Raw genomic sequence first — 13,246 nt, forward strand, 5'->3', positions numbered from 1 at the left:
GGAGGTAATCCCAATGAAGATCAAAGGGAGCAGGAGGGCACACAAGCCCCCATGTCTCACCAAAAGCATCCAGGAATGTCTCCTAGCTAAAAGGGAGGCGTACACCCAATGGAAAGGAGGGGCCATCACCAGGGAGGACTATACTGCAGTTGCTTGGGGATGTAGGGGGGCAGTCAGGACGGCCAAGGCAGAGATGGAACTGGGACTAGCTTCCCGAATTAAGGACAACAAGAAGTCCTTCTTTAAATACATAGGGGGTAAAAAGAAGGTTCCGGGTAATGTGCGGCCCCTGCAGGAGACGTTAGGAAATTTGTTCATCACACCAGATGACAAAGCCAACATATTTAACAATTTCTTTGCCTCCATTTTCCTAAGCAGGGACTGGAACAGTCACCCCACCTCTGGGCCCCTTTCAGGCCCCAGGGGAGGCGCACCTAGGCCATGGGTTAGTGAGAAACTAGTTAGGGAACTTCTGGAGGAACTGGATGTATTCAAGTCAGCCGGTCCAGACAATCTCCACCCTAGAGTACTGAGGGAATTGGCTGAGGTCATTTCAGGACCCCTGGCACAGCTTTACAAGCACTCGTGGTGCTCTGGTGTGGTGCCAGAGGACTGGAAGAGGGCCAGTGTGGTTTCCATCTTCAAAGAGGGAAGGAGGAGGACCTGGGAAACTACAGGTCAGTTAGTCTTACCTGATCCTGGGCAAGCTTTTTGAGAAAATTATTCTGGCACATATCCACGAGGGGCCAGCAGGGGAGGTCATGCTTAGGGGCAACCAACACAGGTTCATTAGCGGTAGGTCCTGTCAGACCAACCTGATGGCCTTCTATGATCAGATCACCAAATCCTTAGACGCAGGGGTAGCAGTGGACATAGTCTTCCTGGACTTTTGGAAGGCCTTTGACACTGTCTCTCACTGTGTTCTCATTAAGAAACTGGGGGGCTGTGGTGTTGACACCCCCACAGTCAATTGGGTCACAAACTGGCTGGAGGGCCACACCCAGAGAGTGGTGGTGGAGGGGTCATTTTCGGCCTGGAGGGATGTGGGCAGTGGGGTCCCCCAGGACTCGATCCTCAGGCCCGCTCTGTTCAACATCTTCATCAGTGACTTGGACAAAGGGGTAAAAAGCCCCTGTTCAAATTTGCTGATGACACTAAGATGTGTGGGGATGTGGGCACGCTAGAAGGGTGCAATCGGACCTAGACAGGTTACAGGGGTGGGCAGATGAGAATAGGATGTGATTCAACACCGACAAGTGCAAAGTGATGCATCTGGGGAGGAACAACCGGCACCATACCTACAGGCTGGGGAACTCCCTTCTTGTCAGGGCAGAGGCAGAAAAGGATCTGGGGGTCATCATTGACTCCAAGATGAACATGGGCCGGCAGTGTGGGGATGCAGTCAGGAAGGCTAACTGCATCTTGTCATGCATCCACAGATGCATCTCGAGCAGGTCCAAGGAGGTGATCCTCCCCCTCTATTCAGCACTGGACAGGCCACAGCTGAGTCCAGTTCTGGGCGCCACACTTCAAGAGGGATGTGGACAACATGGAGAGGGTCCAGAGGAGGGCCTCTCGCATGATCAGGGGACAGCAGGGAAGGCCTTATGAGGAGAGGCTACGGGACCTGAACCTGTTCAGCCTCCGCAAGAGAAGGCTGAGGGGGGATCTTGTGGCCTGTTATAAACTAGTCAGGGGGGATCAGCAGGCACTGGGGAAGTCCCTGTTCCCCTGAGCACTGCCAGGAGTGACCAGGAATAATGGTCACAAGCTGGCAGAAAGTAGATTTAGGCTAGACATCAGGAGGCGCTACTTCACGGTCAGGGCGGCTAGGATCTGGAACCAACTTCCAAGTACTAGCCTGGGGGTGTTTAAGAGGAGGTTAGATGTACACCTTGCTGGGGTCGTTTGACCCCAGTACTCTTTCCTGCCATGGCAGGGGGTCGGATTAGATGATCTACTCAGGTCCCTTCCGACCCTAGAAACTATGAAACTATAAGCTCAGTTCATCCATTTGCTGTTAATCTGCACAAGCCATGTGATACCAGAGTGGATCCAGAGCTGGTGTGGTGGCACCCACCTTTTGGACCACACTGCAGGAGCAGCAGGTAGGGGCATTTTAAGTAGGGCTGTGTGAAGCTTTGGTAGCCAATTCAATTTGGAGGAGATTCAGCCTGATTCGGAGGCTGAATCTCAGAATACAAATCGATTCAGGAGACCCATTAAAAGGTCCAATTGAATCAGAAGCCAATCGAATTGGAGATTCAGGTGGTCCCCATGTGCCACTGCAGGGAGCTGGACCTGGACTCCATGCCAGTGAGTAGGGGGCAGGCAGGCTAGAGGTGGCGGGAGGGGATCATGCGAGGACCCTTCCCTGGCCCCATTCCCCGCCAGCTACCCCAGCCCTCCCGAGTGTCCCCCGACCTGGACCCATTCCTGCCCACTCCCCCAGCACCCCCCCACCCTCCCTATAGCTGCCCTGTCTGGCCCTGGCATCCCAGCACGTTAAAAAAAACAACAACAAACAAACAAAAGCCCTGCACTCACCAGATGCAGCAGCAGTGATCGGGGCCTCTGGGGGCTCGTGGCAGAGCCCCCTTACACAGCAGGGGCAGTGGGCATTTCCTCCCCCTGTGCCTGGCACCCATGTGGCAGCTGTTGTATCATGCAGGTGCAGCACAGCTCGGCAAGGTGCCACACGCTATCCTGGAGCTGGGGTGGCTCCAGCAACCACCCAGAACCCAGCAGTACTCAGCCCACATGGCCCCAGCTCCCAGACAGCATGCAGAGCCTCACGGCACCCTGCTGAGCCATGCTGCACCCACCCAATGCGACAGCTGCTGCATGGATGCCAGGCAAAGGGGGCCGATCCCTGCTGCCCTGCACTGTGCAGGGGGGTTCTGCCATGAGCCCCGAGCTGCTGCATCTGGTGAGTGTGGGGCTTTTTTTTTCTTGTTTTTTTTTCCTTTTTTTTGTTTTGTTTTGTTTTAAAGTGCCAGGATGCTGGGGCCAGGCGGGGCAGCCATAAAGGGGCTGGGGAAGCAGGTGGGAGGTGGAGCCATGCTCGCTGCTGCCATGCCCCCGCCACCAACATTGCCGCCACCTGTTCAATTCAGAGGAGATTTGGCCTGATTTGGTGGCTGAATCTCTGAATCTGAATTGGCTGAATCAAATCAGGAAAGTGATTTGAATCACCAAATTGAATCACTGTCCCTCCAAATTGGCCAAACCAAAGCTGAATTGAATACTTGCTGCTTAGCACAGGCCTAATTTTAAGTTTCTGAAGCAAGTAAGAATTCCTCATCTCCCTTCCTCTCCATGCTTCAAGTCACATTCCCTCCTCTCCCCTACCTATTACTGCTGCTGTTCTCACCGTCACTGACTGACTCAGGGACAAGGGGAGCTCAGAGCCACTCCTGCCCTGTCCCAACCAGGCTTCACAGGGAGCTGGGCTCAGCCAGGGACAGCAGTACTGGTAGGTGAGTTCCCCCTCCTTGTCCATTTCCCCCAAATGTTTCATAAGCCTGAAGGGGTGGCATCAGCCTCTTCCCAGTGGTGGGGCTCAGGTGAGCTAAACAGAAAATGGGGAGGACTGTGCAGACAAAGGCAGGACACAGGCCCCATGGGCTGGGCCGTGCCAGGAGCACTGCACCTCTGTGAATGGGAGTGGGGTGGGCTCAACTGTATGAGATGGTCATTGGGATCTGGGGAGGAAGTGGGGGGGCTTGGGCAGGGGTGGTGCTGGGAGGAGTAGCTACAGGAGGACTAAGGCAAATTTTGGGGTATCTGTAGCTCCCCCAAGCTCCCTCCAGTGCTGCCCCTGCCAGCCTGAGAGCAGGCTCATGGGAGGGGACCAGAGACCTGCCCACTCACTGCTGCTGCCACTACTGCTATCCCTGGCTAAGTCTGTCTCTCTGTGCAGCCCAGCTGGAGGGCAAGAGCAACTCTTGAGCTCCCCCATGCCCAAGGTCAGCCAGGGACAGTAGCAGTGGTTGTGGGGTAGGGAGGGAATGGAACAGGAGGTACAGCGCCTCTCAACACAGAGGGAAAGGAAGGAGTTGCAGAGGGGGAAAAAGATTCTTACCTGACTCAGGGACTTTAAAGTAATCTGCAGCTGCTGTTCTCATGGCGATTCTAGTTATGCCACTTAAGTTCATTTGTAAATAACCTTTCCTATTATTCTTGTTTTGTAAATAAAGTGTAAACAGTTGAATCAGTTAAGTGTTAGACCTTCTTGGGACCATGGGCTGCTCTGTGGGGAGCAGAGGCCACCTGGAAAGTAAATTGGTGCGGGCTGGAAGGGCTGAAGAGATCCAGATCTCTCAACCTTTCCTCATAGGATCTTTCACAGAGGCCACTAATCATGTGAGTCTCCACACTCTCACCACACCATCCCTGATATTGGGCAGGGGTGGCAAATGTTGGGTTGCCACCCAGGTTACATTCATTACAAGATATTTCTCTGACAGTATCTCCTTGGAAGCTAAAGTTCAAGTAAATTTCATTTCAATTTGTGTGATGTCTCAGTGAAGTCTCAACTCCCCTGGCCTACTGACTTCAGAAGGGCCAACTTTAGTAAACTTAGTTAGTGAGGTGACAGAACTCAAGAGCATCGAGCTAATGGGGGTCCAGGAGGGTTGGAAGTTTCTCAAGGGAGTAATCCTTGGGTCACAAAAGGAGTCTCTCTCTTTATGAAGGAAAAGGGCCAAGGGGATTTTTAAAAAAAAAGTCCCCTTGGCTAAACAGGGAGCTCCAGGAATGACAGGTCAAAGAAAGAGATTTATAGGCAGTGGAAGCAGGGGGCAGCCACCACCCTGGTGCACCAAGGCAGGACTGGAGCTTAGGCTGGCGACAACAGTTAAGGACAATAAAAAGTCCTACAGATACATAGCAAGCAAAAGGAAAGCACAGAGTAACATCCCTATGCAGGACAAATCAGGACAGTTGGTGGCTGACACAAGGAAAAAAAGGCAGAGCTCTTCAATGAGTTTTTTGCTTCAGTATTCCACAAACCCTTACCCTGAGCACAGACAGATGTCCAAAAGGTACAAGACCGCCAAAGGTTAGTACTGAATTAGTTAAAGAGCACTTGGAGGGGCTGGATGGGTACAAGTCAGGTGGCCGGGATGACCCCCATCCGTGGGTGCTGAAGGAATTGGCCAATGTCATAGCTGAGCCACTGGCACGGCTGTTTGAGCACTCATGGTGCTCTGGCCAGGTCCCTGAGGACTGGAAAACGGCCAACGTGGTGCCTATTTTTAAGAAGGGGAGAAGGGATGAGCTGGGCAACTTTAGGCCAGTCAGTCTTACCTCTGTCCCTGGGAAAATACAGGAAAAAATCATCAAAGAGTGCATTTGTGAAGGCCCAGCAGGGGAAACGATGCTGAAAGGAAAGCAGCATGGGTTCATCGCAGGTAGATCCTGCCTGACAAACCTTATAGCCTTTTATGACCAGGTCACACACAGCCTTGACACAGGAGCTGAGGCCAATGTCATCTACCTGGATTTTAGGAAGGCCTTTGACATGGTTTCTCATCCTATTCTCATGGGGAAGCTAACGGGCTGTGGAGTAGATGCTTACACAGTCAGGTGCGTGGCCAACTGGCTCAGGGATCGCACCCAGAGAGTGGTGGTGGACAGGTCATTCTCAGCCTGGAAGGAGATGGGCAGTGGAGTCCCACAGTGTTTGGTCCTTGGACCAGTGTTATTTAATATCTTCATCAGTGATTTGGATGAGGGTGTGGAGAGCACCCTCTCTAAGTTCACAGATGATACCAAGTTATGGGGCAAAGTTAATACACCGGAGGACAGGGAGCAGATACAGGCTGATCTGAACAGGTTAGATCAATGGGCGGAATGAAATAGGATGCAATTCAACAAAGATCAATGTAAGGTACTCCACCTAGGGAGGAGGAATCCCTAGCACACCTAAAGGTTGGGGGATGACCTCTTCAGCAGCATAAAAGCTGAAAGAGATCTTGGAGTCATAGTTGACTCCAAGATGAACATGAGCCAGCAGTGCAATGAGGCCATCAACAAAGCCAATCGCACCTTGTCGTGTATTAGCAGGTACACAACCAACAGACTGGGGGAGGTGATGCTCCCCCTCTATGCAGCATTGGTCAGGCCGCAGTTGGAGTACTGTGTCCAGTTCTGGGCGCTGCACTTCAAGAGGGACACGGAGAATCTGGAGAGGGTTCAGAGGAGGGCCACTCGCATGATTAGTGGCCTCTGTAAAAGAACCTGTGAGGAAAGGTTGAGAGATCTGGATCTCTTCAGCCTTCCCAAAAGACGGCTGAGGGGTGACCTTGTAGCCACCTATAAGTTTATCAGGGGAGGTCAGCAGGGAATTGGTGATGCGCTGTTTACCGAAGTGCCCCAGGGAGTAACCAGGAATAATGGGTGCAAACTAGTGGAGAGTAGGTTTAAGTTAGACATTAGGAAGACATGTTTTACAGTAAGGGTGGCCAGAGTCTGGAATGGGCTTCCAAGAGAGGTGGTGCTGCCACCTAACTTGGAGGTCTACAAGAGAAGGCTTGACAGTCACCTGGCTGGGGTCATCTGACCTCGGTCCTCTTTCCTGCCAGCGGCAGGGGGTCAGACATGATGATCCATTGGGTCCCTTCTGACTCTAGAATCTATGAGTCTATGAATCTACTGCTAAGGTCTTTTAGTGTGTAACATAGCCATGTCCAGAAAAAAAATCAAACATAATGAATGTAGGAAAATCACCAATGAAGAGGTCAGGTATACTCTGTAGGCAGTAGGGCTGTGCAAAACAGCACCGTTCCGATTCAACTTCTGTTTCGATGATTCGACAGAACAGTGTTTCGTTTCAAGTTTCATAGAATCATAGAATCACTGAGTCGGAAGGGACCTAGACAGATCATCTAGTCTGACCCCTTGCCATGGGCAGGAAGGAGCACTGGGAGTGGCAGGGGTCATAAGCCCCCAGCCAGGTGCCTATCCAGTCTCCTCTTGAAGATCTCCAGGGAAGGTGGAGGCTGTTTTGCACAGCCCTACTGCCTACAGAGTATACCTGACCTCTTCATTGGTGATTTTCCTACATTCATTATGTTTGATTTTTTTTCTGGACACGGCTATGTTACACACTAGAAGACCTTAGCAGCAGATTCATAGACTCATAGATTCTAGAGTCAGAAGGGACCCAATGGATCATCATGTCTGACCACCACCTCTCTGGGAAGCCTATTCCAGGCTCTGGCCACTCTTACAGTGAAGTAGTTCTTCCTAATATCTAACCTAAACCTATCCTCCCTTTCATTTCGTTTCGAAAGCACTGTTCCATTTCATTTCATCGAAACTGTTTTGCTGTTTCAATGCTGTTTCAATGTTTTGCCCATAGGTTATTATGGGGAAACATTAAATGCAGCAGGCAGGCATATTGGGGGCTTGCTCGCACCCCCAGGAGGACTGCAGGGGCTGTGCCAGAGTCCTCCCAGGGGTGCAGGCCCCCGATCTGCCTGATCAGGGGAGGTCTGCAGGGAATCGGTGATGCGCTGTTTACCAAAGTGCCCCAGGGAGTAACCAGGAATAATGGGTGCAAACTAGTGGAGAGTAGGTTTAAGTTAGACGTTAGGAAGACATGTTTTACAGATCTGCCTGACAGATGACAGACCGGTGCTGGGCACAGCCTGCACCCAGTGTCCAGGAAGATCAGCGCTGTCACTGGCGCCAGGCAGCAGCACCCAGTTCCTGTCAGCCAGCAGGCAGACCAGGGGCTCGCACCCCTGGGAGGATTCCAGCACAGCCCCATCAGCCCTCCTGGGGGTGCCAGCGGGCCCCGGAACTGCTGCTGGATGACAGGAGACAGGTGCTGCCGCCTGGTGCTAGGGCCATCCCTGTTGGGGGTAAATCAGGGCAACTGCCCTGGGCCCCATGCTTTGGGGGGCCCCACGGAGCTGGGCAGAGTAGCCGTGGTGACTCTGCACTGCCAGTGCCAGCAGCTTTGCATCTGACCTCTCACTACCCCTCCCCACCACCGCCACCAATGGTGGCTTCTTTGCATGCAGGGTGCACAGGATTGGGGTGGGGGCAGGCCCCTGCATGAAATGATTTGCTTCAGGCCCTGTACCCTCCTCGGGTTGAGGGTGTGGGGCCCGGGGCAAATCAGTTTGACCTGCCCCCAGCTCAGTCCCACGTGCCCTGGATGCAGCTTTCCTGTTACCCCCCACGTTGCTGCCACTGCCGAGGAGGGTGCAGGGCCCAGGGCAAATTATTTCATGCGGGGACCTGCCCCCACCCCAATCCCGCATGCCCTGGATGCAAAGAAGCTGATGGCAGCACTGGCAGGGGTAGCGAGTGTCCAGATGCAAAGCCACCGGTGGCAGCAGCGCAGAGTCACCACAGCCACTCCGCCTGGCTCCACGGGATCTCCCGAAGTGCGGGGCCAGGGACAGTTGCCCCAATTCGCCCTCACCCCCAGGGACGGCCCTGGCTGCCCCTGGGCCCAGGCAGCAGCACCCAGCTTCTGTCAGCCAGCAGGCAGATTGGGACCGCCAGAGTCCCCTGGTGGTGCATGCCCCTGATCTGCCTGCTGGGTGACAGGAGCTGAGTGCTGCCTACTGGGGCCAGTGGCAGCACCGATCTTCCCGGTACTGGATGCGGGCTGCGCCCAGCACTGGTCTGTCATCCAGCAGGCAGATTGGGGGCCTGCATCCCCAGGAGGACTCTGGCACAGCCCCCACAGCCCTCCCGGGGCTGCAGGCAAGCCCCCAAACTGCCTGCCGGATGAGAGGAGTGGGTGCTGCCGACTGGGACCAATGGCAGTAATAGTCTTCCTGACACTGGTCCCAGGTGACAGCGCTCTGCTTCTTTCATCTGGCAGGCAGAGTGGGGGCCCACACCCCCAAGAGGGCACAGACCCCGCAGCCCTCCCAGGGTGTGGGCGAACCCCGATCTGCCTGCCGGATGAGAGGAGGCAGGGCCCGGTGGCTGGAAGATTGGTGCTGCCGCTGGCCCCAGACAGCAGCACCCAGGTCCTGTCAGTAGGGCCTGCTGGCACCCCTGGGAGGGCTGCGGGGGCTGTGCTGGAGTCCTCCCAGGGACGTGTGCCCCTGATCTGCCTGCCAGATGACAGGAGCCAGGTGCTGCTGCCTGGGGCCAATGGCAGTACCAACCTTCCTGGCGCTGGGTGCACGCTGTGCCCAGCTCCGGTCTGTCATCTGGCAGGTAAATTAGATGCCCACACCCCCGGGAGGACTCTGGCACAGCCCCTGCAGCCCTCCCTGGGTGCAGGACGAGAGGAGTGGGTGCTGCCGCCTGGGGCTGGTAGCAGCACCAATCTTCCTGGTGCTGATCCCAGGCAGCAGCACCCAGCTTATCTCATCTAGCATACCAGGGGCCCACACCCCTGGGAGGACTCCAGCACAGCCCCCACAGCCCTCCCAGGGGTGTGGGTGAGCCCCCAATCTGCCTGCCAGGGGGACCGGCACTGAAACCAGTAAGCCTGGCTTCAAAACTTGAAATGTTTCAAAACTTTCAAAATGTTTCGCACCCCCTTGTTTCGTTTCAAAGCTGTTTCAAAGGCTTTTGTTTCATTTTGATTTCTCTGTTTCAAGCTTGAAATGCATCAAAACAGCTTCAAAATGAAACGCCAGGTGAATTTTTGCATGGCCCTAGTAAGCAGATGGAACTGTTTGGTGCTGGGAAACTGCTTTCTTATGCAACCCCAAAAAGCTCTTGTGTGTAGTGTATTTGTATCCCAGCTTTCTAACCCACACTTCTAAGTGTATGGAGTAGATCAAATCCACTTGGGGAAGCATATTGATTCAGGTTCATATATATTGTATGAAATGAGTTTGTGACTCAGAAGAATGAAGAGCACACAGGAAAAATAACCAAAGGAAAAGATTTCAAAGGCTGATATAATTTCCTTACTTTTCAGTATGTTTCTCTCACTATAATTCTAGTGTGCCCATTGCTAGGGTATCTTGGCAAAGGCAAAGCCTCTTAGACTTGGGTCACAAGCCAATGCATTTAACTATTTTCCTTGAAGAACAGATTGATCACTCAAATTTTTAATGGAAAACAGCCCAGAGCATTGTAAATAATCATTTCCACATGATGAATATTTTATTGTATAAACGCAAAGCAAATTGAAAGGGCTCATTATTTAGAAGACATGGTATCACTCTTTGATTAGAGAACAGATGCTGTACTGTACTGACTGGCCCTGCACACACTCTCTGCAGGAACTGCAAGTGGGACATCTATGCAGTGATTGCAGTATTGTACCCTGTTTCTAGGGGACATTAAAATGCCAGAAAACCTTTCATGTGTGGAAGTAAATTCAATGTTTGAAAGACTTCAAGAAAAAGATAAAATATGCTGTCAAAAAGTTTGCGTAATGTATGTGTAATGACAAAAAAAGGGGGAGAATACAGCATAGTTCATAAACTCTCTCTCCAGATGCCTCATTTAGTACCCACACTTACACTAACTCTACAGCACAGGCATTGATGCAGATTTCAGGCAATATTCCCAACATAGAAGTGATTTATTTAAATGTGTCCCTGCCCCTGAGACATGTACCAAAACATTATTATAAATGTATTTATAAATTTACAATTTATAAGTAATTGTAAATATATGATTTACTTTTAACAATGTTGCTATTTGTTTCTCATCTGCATTTTCACTCACTTTGGCCAACCGTACAAAGAGGTCTGCCAAAATACATCTCTAAGTCAAATTCACATACCCTTTTCACACAAACACATTAGCTGAAATACTGGCCCCAGAAAAATCAATGCAAGCTTTGGCATTATCTTCAAAGGGGCTGAGATTTCAACCATTATTTATAAGTACAAATCAAGAAAACAGACAAACAGCTGCCAAGTGTATGGGTAAATGCATGCAAAGAGGTGAGCCCACAATTGTGCATATCAATGTTAAAATGTTGCCATTTAATAACTCTTGAGAAGAATGTTAAAATGACTCTTAATACATAATATTTCCATTTTTAAAAAATATTTCTGTTAATGTTACTTCTATTGCCAGCCACATTTTTTTCTGAACAAATGTAAACCTGTTCCTCATGTACTTTTAGAATGTATAAATACATGTGCGCATATTTAGGATGTAATTCTTATGAACACAGATCATGATTCATCAATAGGCACAAATATCTGACTCTGTTTTTAATGCTGCTGCTTCACGCACCACAAATCTCATTGGACATACTTCAGCTGAAACCAGCAGGATAAATCATGACAAGAAGTGCTGTTTCTAACTACATCACAGTATCAAAACTCCATAACTTTCCATGCATTTAGACTTTCCAGATTTTAGAACAGAAAAAAAATCTTCTTAGAAACTTACTAGTTGAATTACTGCGAGTCCTCTGACAGGTAGCTTTACAGTGCAGAAAACAATTATTCTGTGTTTCCAAAGGCCTTTCTTTACAGACACCAGTTGGGGATTCCTGAAAAAAAAGAATATTTTTAATTATCTGAGCTTGATCTGCACAAACATCAGCCTGGATTTTCATTTGTATTTGAGACTTTGAGGGGTAGTAAATTATTTGGTGTAAACGTAACAATTAGCAGATTTGTTTGATGATAGATTCATAGTTGGTAGGGTCGGAAGGGACCTCAAAGGATCATCAAGTCTGACCCCCTGCCTTGGCAGGAAAAAGTGCTGGTATAATGTGACCCCAGCCAGGTGCTTGTCCAGTCTCTTCTTGAAGACCCCCATGGCAGGGGAGAGCACCACCTCCCTTGGAGCCTGTTCCAGATTCTGGCAATGCTAACGGTGAAGAAGTTCTTTCTCGTGTTCAACCTAAATCTGCTCTCTATCAGCTAGTAGCCGTTGTTCCTGGTTATTCTAAGGGGTGCCCTGGTAAGCAGAGCATCTCATATTCCCTGCTGCACGTCCCTCCCCCCTGCCCCCTGCACCCCTCCCCCGTTAATTTGTATACTGCCACACGGTTCCCCCCTCAGCCTTCTCTTGCGGAGGCTGAAAAGGTCCAGGTCCCTCAACTTTTCCTCATAGGGCCTATCCTGCAGGTCACTAACCATGTGAATGGCCCTCCTCTGGACCTTCTCCATGTTGTCCACATCCTCCTAAAGTGCGGCACCCAGAATTGGATGCACTACTCCAACTGCGGCCTGACCAGTGTCATGTACAGGGGAAGCATCGCCTCTCCGGACCTGCTTGTGATGCACCTACTAATGCATGACAAAGTGCGATTAGCTCTGCTTATTACTTCATCACATTGACAACTCGTATTCATCTCAGAGTCGACAACAACTCCAAGATCTTTCTGCTGCTGTGCTGCTGAGAAGGTCATCCCCCAACCTATGGGTGTGCTGGTGATTCCCTCTTCCTAGGTGCATCACCTTGTACTTGGTCCTTGTTGAACTGCATCCTGTTGTTCTCTGCCCACTTCTCTAGCCTGTTCAGGTCTGCCTGGATTTGGTTTCTTCCCATCATAAGGTTTCTTGCAAACTTTCAAAAGAGACTGTAAGTTGTCTACAGGCTTGTATGGAAGTGTCATGCAAGAGGCAAGGATTTCTGAGGGTGATATCTTATTGGGCCAACTGCACGTTTGGGATAGATTTTTTTTATGTAATGCTTTCTTCTTCATATTATCAAGCTCTAAATGAAATTATGTCTCCCAAACAATTGCAATTTTAATTTATTTATTTCATGTAACGCTATTTTCATTTATTGCTAAACTCTATAGACATGCTGGTCTACATTTGGAATCTAGGGTTTGGATGCCCAAATTCCAGCACTGTAAAGAGGCCCGATTTGCAGGTGCTTAGAGTAGGTGCTTAGAGTAGGGTTGCACGAAGGTATTTAAGTACTCTAATAGATTCACAGTGATATATTTGTCTAAATACTTTTGAAGATCTGGACCTTAGTGCTTTCCAGAAATGTGTCCCTTCATGGTGTATGAAGTTGGAAACCCTAAATGGCCTTTGAAAATGCAAGCAACTATTTCTAGCATTTATAAGTTTTCAATTAATGTAATTGTCTATGTGTAGAAGTTTAAATAGTCTGGAGTTTAAAATGATGAACCTCCCCTCTTCCCAATGGAAATCCACTCTAAGAATACTTCTACGCCTTATTGGACCTAGTGCTGGCCACGGGTGATGACCTGGTGAAGGGGTTGCGGGTGCTCGACCACCTGGGCGACAGCCATCATCGCCTGCTGGAATTCACCATCCAGCGCAAGGGGGCAAAGGCATGCAGTAAGGCAGCGGCCCTAGATTTTAGG

At 50.4% G+C, this 13,246-nt stretch overlaps 1 protein-coding gene across 1 annotated transcript in view; it reads right to left on the reverse strand.

Moving 5' to 3' along the window:
* IL16 (interleukin 16) overlaps positions 1-13,246 on the reverse strand; it is an 83,399-nt gene that overhangs the window by 31,599 nt on the left and 38,554 nt on the right. Inside the window, exon 7 of the mRNA XM_019533701.1 lies at positions 11,344-11,446. Coding sequence (XP_019389246.1) covers positions 11,344-11,446 — 103 coding nt within the window. The remainder of the gene's footprint in view (positions 1-11,343; positions 11,447-13,246) is intronic.

This window comes from Crocodylus porosus, unplaced genomic scaffold (assembly GCF_001723895.1).
Source record: "Crocodylus porosus isolate Cpor-Errol unplaced genomic scaffold, CroPor_comp1, whole genome shotgun sequence".
Taxonomy (NCBI): domain Eukaryota; kingdom Metazoa; phylum Chordata; order Crocodylia; family Crocodylidae; genus Crocodylus; species Crocodylus porosus.